The sequence below is a fragment of the Panthera leo genome, chromosome B3, assembly GCF_018350215.1.
Source record: "Panthera leo isolate Ple1 chromosome B3, P.leo_Ple1_pat1.1, whole genome shotgun sequence".
Lineage (NCBI taxonomy): Eukaryota > Metazoa > Chordata > Mammalia > Carnivora > Felidae > Panthera > Panthera leo.
This window is the reverse complement of record NC_056684.1, coordinates 73,348,321-73,362,826: the sequence shown is the minus strand read 5'-3', so window position 1 is coordinate 73,362,826 and position 14,506 is coordinate 73,348,321. Positions and strand designations below refer to the sequence as shown.

The following is a 14,506-nucleotide window of genomic DNA, read 5'->3' as shown; positions in this document are numbered from 1 at the left end:
CGGTGAAGTCTCCACTGTTGGGAAGACGCTGCTCGTGACACATCCGAGCGTCACCCAAGGAGTCCCCTGTCCATCATCCTCCAAGCACTTGGAGCAGAGTGGGGTCTGGGGTAACCTCAAAGGAAGGGAGGCAAGAGTGTAAGGAGCACATCCGGGTCCCTCTTATTTTTCCTGTGGGGCGCATATGGCTTGAAGAGACAGATAAATCTCTGTCTCTGTCTGGAAAGAGCTCCCAGCCTAGGAGGAGGTAAAGACAAGTGGATCTCTGATGGAATCAGAATAGAATGCTGTGAGGGGCACCTGGCTGGCTCCGTTGGTAGAGCATGTGACTCTTGATGTCAGGGTTGTGAGCCCCATGTTTGATATAGAGCTTACTTAAAAAAAAAAAAGTATAGGGGCGCCTGGGTGGCTCAGTCGGTTGAGCGTCCGACTTCGGCTCAGGTCACGATCTCACGGTCCGTGAGTTCGAGCCCCGCGTCAGTCTCTGGGCTGATGGCTCAGAGCCTGGAGCCTGCTTCCGATTCTGTGTCTCCCTCTCTCTCTGCCCCTCCCCCGTTCATGCTCTGTCTCTCTCTGTCTCAAAAATAAATAAAAATGTTAAAAAAAAAAAAAAAAGTATAGAGTGCTGTGGGCCCACCAAGGCAGGAGTCTTTGATGTTGAGTTCTCTCTTTAGGGGTTTGGGCCCAGGGAACTCTAAAGCTCAGCTCACACCTTCACTTTCCAGTCAGGTGGAGAAAAAGAAATGGACCTAGACCAAGAGAAGTTGTTTTTTTTTTATTTTTTTTTTAATTTATTTTGAGAGAGAGAAAGAGAGAGAGTGCATGCAAGCATGCGAGTGGGGGAGGGGCAGAGGGAAGGAGACAAAATCCCTAGCAGGTTCTGAGCCATCACCACAGAACCCAGCTCAAATTCAGAAACTTTGAGATCATAACCTGAGCTGAGATCAAGAGTTGGCCTCTTAACCCACTGAGTCACCCAGGCACCTCCAGAAAGTCTTATGTGAGGAGGAGGGGAGCTCAAATACCTTCCACAAAGGCAAGGTATGGAGGGGCCAGGGTGAAGGGAACCTAGAATGTGGAGCTCTCGTTCAACTCTGCTTTGGAGATGAATATGAACTTCCATCTGCATAAAGACAGAGAGAAGGTTCCTGACAGTTCTCTGGCAGTCTAGCTTCTCTGATTATGTAAAAGTTCTGAGGATGTAGCTGAAAGCATCTAATGGCCTTCCCTCTCCCCGCCCCCTTCTGCCCAATAGTTAACAATAGCAAGAGAGATATTTGTAGTTCCAAGGCAAGAGAAACAACTGACCTTGTCCCCATAACGCTGAGTCTAAGTCTTAGACCAACCAGGGGTGGTCAAGGGGTGGGGTTAGTAGACCCTGACAGCTGGCCCTTCAGAAAGACAAAGTAGATTGGGACAGAGCGGCAAGCTGCAACTTCTTCCAGCACCATCTGGACTATATTTTACCAAACACTGCAGCTCAAAGGGGTGCTGTGGAAATGGGTTTAGTCAAAGAAACAGACACACACACAAGAGAAAGATCCCAGGCCCTCCAGATACCATGATGACAGGGCCGTGGAGTCGCTATAATGGCAAGTGCAAACATGTCATGGGAAGACCAGAGAAACCAGGATGTCACAGTAAAGTCCAACCAGTCTTTCTCCCTTCTTTCTCCCTCTCTTACTAGACAGATAAGAATGTCTCCTGTTTTGTTTTGTTTTAATTTTTTTAAATGTTTATTTTTGAGACAGAGACAGTGTGAGCTGCGGAGGGGCAGAGAGAGAGGGAGACACAGAATCCGAAGCAGGCTCCAGGTTCCAGGCTCTGAGCTGTCAGCACAGAGCTCAACACGGGGCTCGAACCCACAAACCACGAGATCATGACCTGAGCCAAAACCAAGAGTCAGACGCTTAACTGACTGAGCCACCCAGGTTCCCCAGAATGTCTACTGCTTTTAAAGACTAAGCCTTAGATGTTTCATATATGAATGGATTCTCACCTCCCTAGGTCAAGCCATTCTCAAGTCAGATCTGGACAGTTGAATGGCCTTCTAATTGGCCATCCTCCAGTCTCCCCTCTAATCTTATCCTCCACACTGACATGTTTTCCTAAGGTATCACTCAAATCTTGTGTCTTTGCTACTAAGAAACCTTGAAGGGCTACAAGATCAAACCCAAACCACCTTCTCCTCCCCAGGCTGGCATTTAAGACCCACTATGGTGCAACCCTGATCCATCCACCACAACCTCTTTTCATGCTATTCCTAACACACCTCACACTCCCCCTTTACCTTTTTCGTCTATTTTTTTAATGTTTGTTTATTTATTTTGAGAGAGAGGGGAGGAAGGGAGAGAATGTAAGTGGGAGAGGGGCAGAAAGAGAGGGAGAGAGAGAATCCAAAGCAGGCTCTGTGCTGTCAGCGCAGAGCCCAACGTGGGGCTCGATCTCATGAATTGTGAGATCATGACCTGAGTCGAAATCAAGAGTCGGATGCCTAAGCAACTGAGCCATCCAAGCGCCCCTTTACTATTTACTTTTAAGGAATCTCTACACCCAATGTGGGGTTCAAACTTATAGCCTCGAGATCAAGATTTGAACGCTATATCGAATGAGCCAGTCAGGTGCCCCTCCCCTCTATCTCTATGAATCCTATCCTTAAAAGCCTGGCTTAAGTATCATCTACTCTGAAAATCCTTCTGGTCTGAGAAAGGAGAGGCTGTTGGTTTGAGGAACAATGGGACCCAAGCGGTGTTTAGGGAAACGAATCCACACCTCCTTAGCAAAGCCTTCTTGGTCTCCCAACCTCAACCCAAACTGTATTAATCTCCTCTCTCACCTCTGAACCACAATAGTTATCATTTTTCCCCCAAGTCCACTCTATTGAGATAAAATTGACATATGACATTGTGTAAGTGTAAGGAGTACAGTGTAATGATTTGATACATGTATATATTGCAAAATGTTTACCACAATAAAGTTAGTTAACACATCCTTCACTTCACATAATTAACCATTTTTGTGGTGGCGGGAAGAACATTTAAAATCTACTCTCTTAAGGTTGCCTGGGTGGCTCAGTCAGTTAAGCATCTGACCTCGGCTCAGGTCATGATCTCATGGTTTGTTCCAGCCCCGCGTTGGGCTCTGTGCTGACAGCTCGGAGCCTGGAGCCTGTTTTGGATTCTGTGTCCCCCCTTCTCTCTGCACCTACCCCATTCACACTCTGTCTCTCTCTCTCTCAAAAAAATAATAATAATAAATAAAAATTAAAAAAATCTACTCTCTTAGCAACTTATAAGTATATAATGCAGTGCAGCATCGTTAACTATAGTCACAATGCTGTACATTTGATTCCCAGAACTTAATCTTCTCATAACTGGAAGTGTGTACCCTTTGACCAACATCTCCCCATTTCCCCTACCACACAACCCCCCATAACCACCAATCTATTCTCTGTTTCTATGAGTTTGGCTTTGTTAAATTCATCATATAAGTGAGATCATACAGTGTTTGTCTTTCTTTGTGTGACATATATCTATATATAGATACAGATAGATATAGAGACAGATGATATACATATATCTGTGTCTGTCTATCTATCCATCTATCTATTGAACCAATATAAGGTAAGTTGGAAACAGATTACAGAAGGCCTTGAATGCCATGCTGAGCTGTTGAATTTTACAGAACATATTTAAGCAGGCAAGTGATAAGATTAAGAGAATGAGGCGCCTGGGTGGCTTAGTTGGTTAAGGGTCTGACTCTTGATTTTGGCTCATGATCTCATGGTTTGTGAGTTGGAGCCGCACATGAGGCTCTGCAGTGTGTCAGTGCGGAGCCTGCTTGGAGGTCTGTCTCCCTCTCTCTCTGCCCCTACCCCGTGTGCCCTCTCTCTCAAAATAAATAAATAAACTAAAAAAAAATTAGGAAAAAAAAAGATTAAGAGAACATTTTAGGAAAATCAATCTGGTACTGTGCAAAATGAATTAGAGAGTACAGTTTGGGCCCCGAAAATCAGGTGGGAGACTATTTCAGTAATCAGAGGCGAGGAAATAAGGTGATATCAGTTGCAATGAAAAAGGACATGAGAAGCATCGTAGAGGAAAAATCAACAGGATTTGACAACTTACTGAATGTGGAGGAAAGGAAGAGGAGTTGTCAGAGATGAGCCGGGGCTTCAAGCCTCTGTGACTGGAAGAACATTGTTGTCATGCTCTCATGTATTCATTTGGCAAGCATTACCTAAGCAGACAGTGGGCACTGAGATGAATAGTGCAGAAATACCTGTCTTTAGAAACTCACAATCAATTAGGAGATAAATGTACACTTAACAGCCAGGTAAAATGCAAAAGTGTCTTCAGAGATGAACAAATGCTATTAGTGGCAGTGTGAAGGAACCACAGGGAAAAGTCAGAAAGAGGACTAGTTGCATTGCAGGGGGGACCGCAAAATAATACCTGATCTATAAACAGAGGCACTCCGCATTTTCAACACCATCCAAGTGTGAGACGCAGATAAAGATCTTCTGCTTCATTACATTCTGATGGTTGGGCTTGGAAAGGGTTGCCAAATTTCAGCATTAAAAATACAACATATGCAGAGTCTACTGGGGAAGAGGAGGGGCTGAGTTGGGCATCAGAGGAAAGTGGAATTTAGATATTTGATGGATGTTGCTGGTGGAATCCAACAAGAAAGGCCAGACACTGACTTCATAGAACCATAAAGCAGGAGGCAACATTTCATACCTTTGCCCACTTCCTTGTTTGTTATGGGTCCCAAAAGGGTTGAAAAATGGAGGTGGGTGGAGAGAAGGAGAGACAATGATAAATACCACATTCCTGTATTAATAAAGAGCTCGTCTTAGCAAGCTTAAGTTAGAGAATCTCTTGGAACATCTTTATAGAGCGTCAACCCTCCTCCAGGCTCTGAAATGGTAAATGACTATTGACTCAGTTATTCGCAGCTGAATTGAGAATCTAGTTTGTGGATTAACTGAGTCCTGTACTTTTCCTTCTTTATTTTTCATCTTTGGCGATACATTACTTATTAGCATTTCCACCACAGGGTGGGAATAAAGAGAATATTAAATCTTAAAAATTGGTTACAGAATGTGGGTAGTGTGGTGATTAATGTTACCAGACAACAAGAGGTATAGCACTTTTATTTTGTTGCGATTTTTACCACAAAGTACTGTGGTTTAACTAACTTCACAAGAAAATGGCCTCAGAGTAGATCATTATTTTACCTAGTATTAGAGGGTGCCCTTAAACAAAATGGCAACGTCAGTCGAATTAATAGGATGCTAAAGCCGCAAAGATGTAAAGTATCGCTCAGACACCCGGCAGGGCGGGGACGACTTAGCGTTAAGGGTTCGGAAAGGATTTTCAACTAGTCACGCCCGTCTCAAAGATGGCCGGCCTCACTTCCCTCACGCAACATGGACAATTTCCTATGAATTGTAGGGTAACTCAATCCAGTACTGCTTGCATGACTAAAGTCAAGATGACAACAGTGTCCCTTTAAATTTAGAATAAATTAATCCATTTATTTTTTACCCTTCCGTTAATATAGTCCCTCGTGTCTGGATCTTGTTTTGGGAGGCGTGGTTGCCAGGAGTTAAAATGGTTCCTCCCTGGGATAGCTTTAATAGGAAGTGAAGCTGTGACGGCGAAGCGTTGCCCTACTGCTCTCTGGTAGGCGTTCTCGCCGGGAGTTCCTTGTACCCTTACTAGACATGGCGCTGGCTAGCGTGTTGGAGAGGCCGCTACCGGTGAACGGGCTCGGGTTTTTCGGACTCGGGGGTCGTGCGGATCTGCTGGATCTGGGTCCAGGGAGTCCCAGCGATGGGCTGAGCCTGGCCGCACCCCACCGGGGTGTCCCAGAGGAGCCGAGAATCGAAATGCTTCATGGAACCACCACCCTGGCCTTCAAGGTGGGGACCCAGCCGCCGCGCCGGGCTTAGTCCCGTGCGCCCGCGCCCTTCCTAGCCTCTCAGCTGGACCGGAGCCCGCGGGGGCCGCGACCACGAAGCCTAGTGGGAGCCTCGGGCCTGTCGTCCCGGTCCCGATGGTTTCGCTGTCTCATTGCCCCGGGAGACCTTGATTCTCGCGCCGCAGAATCGTGTGGCCGGGGTTAAGTGGAAGAAGAAACCAAGGCTGCTTGGGTTGATTCCTAGGCAACCCCAGGTGTCCAGGAAAGGGGAGGCCGCAGCAGCAATGAACACTGACAGGGGGTGGGATATTGTAACCATTAACCAAAGGTTTTGGAAATTGGGTCCCCGCTATGCGAGGGTAACCGAAAAGCTGCGTCTTTTGAGAGGGAAGGTTGGTGGGAGGGAGCACTGTAGTGGGAGCCAGACAATTGGGATTCCTGATCCAGCTTTGCAATAACTAGCTCTAGGATCTTGGGCAAGTCATTCGATCTCATTGAACCTGTTTCCTGATCTATAAAATGAAATTGGAAGTTAATACTGGTTATACCTATGTCGAGGGATTGATGGGAAGTTTAGTTGATAGTAATATGTAGAAAGCATATTGTGAAGTGTTAAACGATAGAGAAAAAGATGTTCTGCGTTTCCATTGATGCAAAAAGAAATGTCAAGATGTTTCTGTGGTCTGATGTGGCCTGCTTTGTGTTTTCCTCTGATCTTAACAGTTTCAACATGGAGTCATTGTTGCAGCGGACTCTCGTGCCACAGCGGGTGCCTATATAGCCTCCCAGACAGTAAAGAAGGTGATAGAGATCAATCCCTACCTGCTGGGCACCATGGCTGGGGGCGCAGCGGATTGCAGCTTCTGGGAGCGCCTATTGGCTCGTCAATGTCGAATCTATGAGCTTCGAAACAAGGAACGCATCTCTGTAGCAGCTGCCTCCAAGCTGCTTGCCAACATGGTGTATCAGTATAAAGGCATGGGGCTGTCCATGGGCACCATGATCTGTGGCTGGGATAAGAGAGGCCCTGGTGAGTTAAGCTGCAACCACATGATTCTTGGGCTGACACTACAGAGAGGAGGGGTTGGATGAACAGGGGAATGAAAGGGCTTTGTGTCAGTGCTGAGGATGTGTTTATTAGGTTTTGGCCCTTCTCTATGTTCAAGGAAGGCACTACAGTGTAGGAGAGGGCATGGAGCTTAGACTAGCTGTGTCATTGACTACCTATGTAACCTTACACAGGTCGCTCCTTTTCCCAGTTAGTTTCATCATCTGTTGCGTTGGTTAAATGAAGTAATACACGTAAAGCATGTAGTGTTTGGCACATAATGTTTTTCCTTCTATTCTCTCTCCCGTAAAATAATAAGATGTACAGGGGCACCTGCGTGGCTCAATGGGCTGAGCGTCTGACTCTTGGTTTCGGGTTAGGTCATGATCTCACAGTTCAAGGGATCAAGCCCTGCTTCGGGCCCTGCCCTGATGGCGTGGATCCTGCTTGGGATTCTCTCTCTGCCCCTCCCCTGCTCTCGCACTCTTTCTCTCTCTCTCAAAATAAATAAATAAACTTCAAAATAATAATAATAATAATAATAATAATAATAATAATAATAATGATAATACCTACGAAGAGTGTATTTGAGAGTGAAATTGGATAATAGACATTAAAAACCAGTCCGTGCTTTCTAATAAAAATATGACGTGAGCCGCATATGTCATTTAAAATTGTCTAGGGGCGCCTAGGTGACTCAGTCATTTAAGCATCCGACTTCACCTCAGGTCATGATCTCACAGTCCGTGAGTTCGAGCCCCACGTTGGGCTCTGTGTTGACAGCTCAGAGCCTGTAGCCTGCTTCAGATTCTGTGTCTCCCTCTGTCTGAACCTCCCCCGTTCATGCTCTGTCTCTCTCTGTCTCAAAAATAAACATTAAAAATTTTTTTTTTTTTTTTTTAATAAAATTGTCTAATGGAGGGGCACCTGGCTGGCTTAGTCAACAGAGAATGCAGTTCCTGTTCTCAGGGTCATGAGTTCAAGCCCTATGTTGGGTTTAGAGCTTACTTAAAAAATAATAATAATAACTTGGTGCCTGGGTGGCTCAGTCGGTTAAGCGTCCGGCTTCGGCTCAGGTCATGATCTCACTATTTGTGAGTTCCAACACTGCATCAGGCTCTGTGCTGACAGCTCGGAGCCTGGACCCTGCTTTAGATTCTATGCCTCCCTCTCTCTCTCTGCCCCTCCCTTGCTCATGCTCTGTCTCTGTCTCTCTCTCTCTCTCTCTTTCTCTCTCTTTCTCTCTCTCTCAAAAATAAATAAACATTAAAAAATTTTTTTAAATAATAATTAAAATTTTTAAAGATTGTCTAATGGATATATTTAAAAAGCAAAAAGAGGGGCGCCTGGGTGGCGCAGTCGGTTAAGCGTCCGACTTCAGCCAGGTCACGATCTCACGGTCCGTGAGTTCGAGCCCCGCGTCAGGCTCTGGGCTGATGGCTCGGAGCCTGGAGCCTGTTTCCGATTCTGTGTCTCCCTCTCTCTCTGCCCCTCCCCCGTTCATGCTCTGTCTCTCTCTGTCCCAAAAATAAATAAAAAACGTTGAAAAAAAAAAAATTTAAAAAAAAAAAAAAAAAAAAGCAAAAAGATCGGAAAATTAATTTTAACTATTTAATACAAATACCTAAAATAGTAACATTTTGGCATGTGCGTTAGCCCCCTTTCAAGTGTTCAATAGCCATATGTTGCTGATGACCGCTGTGTTGGACAGTGAAATTCTACTATGCAAGTAGCTACTGTAAACTTAGTTATTTCTCTTCCCTTTTTCCCTTTAGAGAGTCTTTGACCTAGAAGGGGCTTTTGGGACTCACCCTCTCTTGGTTGATATAATACCCTAGGATCCTAGGTCCTGTTCTGTCATCTCTGAAAATAAATTCCTTAGCCTTTTTTCTCTTTCTAGTATATAGAGACCTTGCCAGGAAGTTTAATCTTGTATCTAATGTCTCTTCCTTTTCAATCAGTTTGTTTGTTTGTTTGTTTGTTTGTTTTTAAGTTTTATGTATTTGAGTAATCTCTGCACCCAACATGGGGTTTAAACCCATGACCTCAAGATCAGGAGTTACATGCTCCTCTGACTGAGCCAGCGAGGAACCCAGTTTTTTAACCAGATTTGAATGTCTGTTTCTTTAGTCAAGCTGGAATACAGCTAGTCACTTTCTGTGTCATTTTCCCCCTCAATGCTTGAACATAGTTTATTCTTTCCTCTTCTTGTTTTTGCTTCATTCGTTTGCCTGCTTACTGAGTGCCTAGTTTTCCTTTATCGAACTGTAGGATACCCAGGACTTTAAGTTTATTTATTTATTGCGGGGGAGGGACAGAGAGGGAGGGGGGGAAGAGAATCCCAAGCAGACTCTGCACTGTCAGCACAGAGCCCAGTGTGGGGCTCGGACTCACGAACCCGTGAGATCATAACCTGAGCCAAAATCAAGAGTCAATTGCTTAACCGACTGAGCCATGCAAGTGCCTCATGCATCCAACTCTTGATCTCAGCTCAGGTCTTGATCTCAGGGTCATGAGTTTAAGCCCTGCATTGGGCTCCACACAAGGCATGGAGCCTACCTTAAAAAAAAAAAAAAGCCTTCCTGACAACCTGCCCCATTCAGGATGAGTCAGGCCCTTTCTCCAAGAAGCAGAGACTGAGAGGGGCACCTGGGTGGCTCAGTCGGTTCAGCATCTGACTCTTGGTTTCAGCTCACGTCATGATCTCAGGGTTTCAAGAGTTTGAGCCCCGCGTCGGGCTCTATGCCGACAGTGCAGAGCCTACTTGGGATTCTCTCTCCTTCTCTTCTGCCCCTCCCCCACTTGCACTATCTCTGTCTCTCTCAAACTTAAAAAAAAATTTTTTTTTTTTCAAAAAAGATTGAGAAAGGATCACAGATTACTTAGTACCAGGCTAAATGAGATGAGTACTGTTTTTAAAAGAACCGATATGATGCTGAGGGAATTTTGAGAAGGAGGGGATTACTTCTGATGGGAGGAACTTGGAAAGACTTCATGGATAGGTGGCATGTGTCCAAGATGTACAAATCAGAGAGGGGAAGGCTAGTGAACAAAGGAAGGGAGGAAACAAGCATGCGATTTTGGGGGAGTAACTGAAAGCCCACTTTAATTGCAACTAAGGTTGTATGAAGAGGAGTTAGGGATCCATAAAGCCAGAGAGGTAATCTGGAACCAGCTAGTGAGCCAGCTAGGCAAGGCGGTGGCTGTGGGACCCGGAAGGGGCTAGTTGGGGGTAGACATTGGAATCCTTCGAACCCGAAAGCTGAGATGAGTTGTGGTTCTCTACTGGCTTGCTTTAGAATCACCTGAAGAACTCAAAACACAAGCTCCATACTTACTCCCCACCCCAGACCAATTGAAAAAGAATACCTGGGGTAGGTCCTGGGCATCTTTTTAAAAAGCTTCCTTAGAGGATTCTGATACATAGTGAGAGATGGGAACCACTGAAGTAGGAAAAAGATTAACGATGCCATTGGCAATGCGGGCTGGTGCAGCACATGAGAGATGAGTTTGGTTGGTAATGGAGGGCCACTGAAAGTATTTGAAGATTGGAAGTTTGAATCTGAACTTGATGAGAAGGGCATTCTGTTGGGAAGGTCCAGCAGGCATTTGGGATTGATAAAAATTTTATTAAAATCTTTGTCTAGGGGCGCCTGGATGGCGCAGTCGGTTAAGCGTCCGACTTCAGCCAGGTCACGATCTCGCGGTCCGTGAGTTCGAGCCCCGCGTCAGGCTCTGGGCTGATGGCTCGGAGCCTGGAGCCTGTTTCCGATTCTGTGTCTCCCTCTCTCTCTGCCCCTCCCCCGTTCATGCTCTGTCTCTCTCTGTCCCAAAAATAAATAAAAAAAAAAAAAAACGTTGAAAAAAAAAAATTAAAAAAAAAAAAATCTTTGTCTAAATTTTCATATATACTAAAAATCAGCTAACTTCTTCATAAAGGGCCAAATAGTAAATAACTTAGGATTGCAGGCCATCTGGTCTTTGTCTCAACTGCTTAACTCTCCTGTTTTAGCACAAAAGTAGTCATAGACCCTATGTACACAAATGGGTATGGCAGTGTTGCAGTAAAACTTTGTTTACGAAAACAGGCAGCACTGTCCAATAGAAATAAAATGTGAGTAATACATGTGTATTTTTAAATTTTGTAATAGCTACATCCTAAAAATTAAAAATGGAAATTAATTTGGGGCCATTGGGTGGCTCAGTCAGTTAAGTGTCCGACTTTGGCTCAGGTCATGATTTTGTGGTTTGTGAGTTCGAGCCCCGCGTCGAGCCCTGTGCTGACAGCTGGAACCTGCTTCAGATTCTGTGTCTCCCTCTCCCTCTGCCCCTCCCCTGCTCATGCTCTGTCTCTCAATAATGAATAAACATTAAAAAAAATTAATGGAAATTAATTTTAATAATATATTTTATTTCGTGGATCCAGATGGATCCAAAGTGTTATCATGTCAGCATGTGGTACCAGCTTCATTTCAAATGCTCAGTAGTCACATGTCTAGTGGCTCCCATACTGGACAGTGCAGGTCTTTGCAATATGATTCAAAACTCCAGGCTTTCTCCTACTGTATGATGTATGTCTTGTCCTTCAGATAGTCTGAAGTTTGAGGGCTAGAGTCGTGTTAAACATCTCCCACAGTGCCTGAAGTTCTGTGTTTGAAACCTAAGTCATTTGGATTATACTTTTTGCTTATACAGCAAGGACAAGAAAGGAGTTACTGTAATGTGAGGTTAGATGAGATGGTATATTGTAGGATCCTGGAGTCTTTATTTATTTTGAGAGCGAGAATCCTAAACAGGCTCCGTGCTGTCAGTGCTGAGCCTGACGTGAGTTCACACCCATGAACCATGAGATCATGACCTGAGCCATCAAGGCACCCCAAAGTGCTATTTTCTTACATATATCTGTTGGTCTCCCCTGGGTTTCAAAAGAGCTAAAGAACTGTTCTTGGAAAATGAATTAGATGTCAGAAGGGGGGTCATTTTTTTTTCTTTTTGTCCTGCTAACCTCACCTCTCTTTCCAGGCCTCTACTATGTGGACAGTGAAGGAAACCGGATCTCAGGGGCCACCTTCTCTGTAGGTTCTGGCTCTGTGTATGCTTATGGGGTCATGGATCGGGGTTACTCCTATGACCTAGAGGTGGAACAGGCCTATGACCTGGCCCGTCGAGCCATCTACCAAGCCACCTATAGAGATGCCTACTCAGGAGGTGCAGTCAACCTCTACCATGTCCGAGAGGATGGCTGGATCCGAGTCTCCAGTGACAATGTAGCTGATCTACATGACAAATATAGTGGATCTACCCCCTGAAAGAGGGCAGATGTGGCTGCTTGCATTTCTTGGGGTGACTATTGTTGGTAATGTGGATACAGCTCCCCATCCTATAGTGGAGTGGTCCTCAATTGTATTGATAATTTTTTTAAGCTCTGGTGCCGTTGACCTCTCTATGTTACCAGTTGTTAATGACCTGCTGCTGCAGAGGTGATCGTTTTACTTTCTTGGATGTTAACATTACACTACTTGACCACAGTCTGTGTTGTGTCTTTTGTCCACACTGTCCCTCCTCCAAGCACTTTACAGCCAAATAAGCCAGGACAGTGGGAGGGCACTGACTGTAATTACAGGAAACAGTGGTGTGAAGACATTGTCTAGTGAATACATTAGCATCCCCACTCATGAAGCTAATAACAAAGGAGAAGGAGAGAGAGGCAAGGGAGGAGGGAGAGACTTCCCGATTCTGTTTGCAAAGAGATGAAGAGTTGATGAGGTGGAAAGATGCACAGGGCTGTATGAGCCAGAGCTGCGGAGGAAAAAGCTTTCACTTTGTGGTGGGGGAGGGGAGGCTAGTGCTACATGCAGAGCAGAAAGGTGAAGAGGGTGAATCTTGCATCTTGAACCAATTGGGAAGGGAAGTTTTGGACCCTGGGAAAAGAGGACACAGAGGTGAGTGTGAAAGCAGTAGTGACCCCAAGGTTGGTGATCCTTGTCCTTTTGGCGCTCCAGTGTGTGTAGGTGTGGGGGACAGAGCGGTTGGTGGTGGGCTTAGAGCCTTCTGGACAGGAAGCAGCACAAAATTGTCATTGGGACATGTGGGTGGAGAAGAGGCCCTTCTGAGAGCAGAAAAATGGCTGATTTATCACACCCAGCACTGAGGGGCTTCCCAAGCTATGGTGGCAGCAGATGGCAAGGCCTTCTGTTAAAGAGAAGACATAAGCATATAGAGGAGGTTGATGGGAAAAACCTTTAAAAGATGGGAGAGGAGGGTATAAAACAATACTGCTTTGTTTTTATAGTTAGCAGGAAGGGGAAAGTGGTTGGTGAGGGTGACAGCCCAGCGTCCCATTTTGAGGCAGAGGGGTTTGAGCAATAGAGGGGTAAGTCCTCTTCTGCCTGGACTGCGGATACCTTCCCTTCTTGTACCTTCCCTTCCCCCTCAGCCTCATGCAGTCGCATATTGATTGATGAGGGCTGTTGGCCAGGAACTGATCGAGGCTTGTTAATTGCATTTGTCAAATGCAGGGAAATTGGGAATTAGTGAGATTGGAGAAGGGAGTTTGGAAAACAAATGACTGGTGCCTAAGGAGATTCATTTTGCTGAAAAGTGCCTTGGGAGCCCCTGGAGTCAGGGAGCTGCTAGTGGGGACCTGGGCCTACTCAGCATTAGGAGCCATTAGAAGGGGCGGGAGCCATGCTGCAGCTCCCTTCTCTGAGGCCATCAGCCCATGGTCAGCTGAATGAGAGACACAGGTACACTCATCGACCTCTCAGGACACTGGTTTGGAGATCTTTGTTCAAAATTAGAACCTTAGGGGTTCCTGGCTGGCTTAGTGGGTAGAGCATGCAACTCTTGATCTTGGGGTCATGAGTTTGAGCCCCACATTAGGTGTAGAGCTTACTTAAAAAAATAAAAATTAAAACCTAAAAACAAACAAAAACAACCTCTTAGGAGAAATTCTAACACCTGAAAGAAATCAACTCAGGTTGAGATAGAGTTGAGGGGTCCAGAGCCTTAACCACTGAGCTTCCTCCTCCATGGAGCCACTGTCCACAACACCACCTCCCTACCAACACACCCTTATAGACACATACTCCCCGGCACTTCTTGGAACCCCAAGGAACACAATTTGAAAATTGCCGCCCTGGGGAATAACCTTGAGAGGGTGGAAAGAGAGTTGAAGATTGGAATTTTTTTACATGAATGAGCATAGGCCTCCCTAGCCCGTGAAAGAAAATAGTCTGGAGAGAAGAGATGGTCTTGAAGCAATGCTACCCTTTCCCTGTTTCTGTCTCACACCTGGCTTTGGTAGTGGTCTAGCTGTTTAATGTAAGCACCTATTCTACACTGAATCTTTTTTTTTTTTCTAATATTTGTTTATCTTTAAGAGAGTGAAAGCGAGCCGGGAAGGGGCAGGGGGTGGGGTGGAGAATCGGAAGCAGACTCTGCGCTGACAGCAGAGAGCCTGAAGCAGGGCTCAAACCCATGAACCCGTGAGATCATGACCTGAGCCAAAGTTGGACGCTGAACCAGCTG

General features: G+C 45.5%; 1 protein-coding gene across 1 annotated transcript; it reads left to right on the top strand.

Moving 5' to 3' along the window:
- The first annotated feature begins 5,690 nt into the window (after positions 1-5,690).
- On the top strand, positions 5,691-12,504 carry PSMB5 (proteasome 20S subunit beta 5). Its single transcript, XM_042942720.1, has 3 exons — positions 5,691-5,929; positions 6,652-6,958; positions 11,999-12,504. Exons 1-3 carry the CDS (start codon positions 5,732-5,734, stop codon positions 12,283-12,285), a joined length of 792 nt encoding a protein of 263 aa, XP_042798654.1. The 5' UTR covers positions 5,691-5,731; the 3' UTR covers positions 12,286-12,504.
- Positions 12,505-14,506: the final 2,002 nt, after the last annotated feature.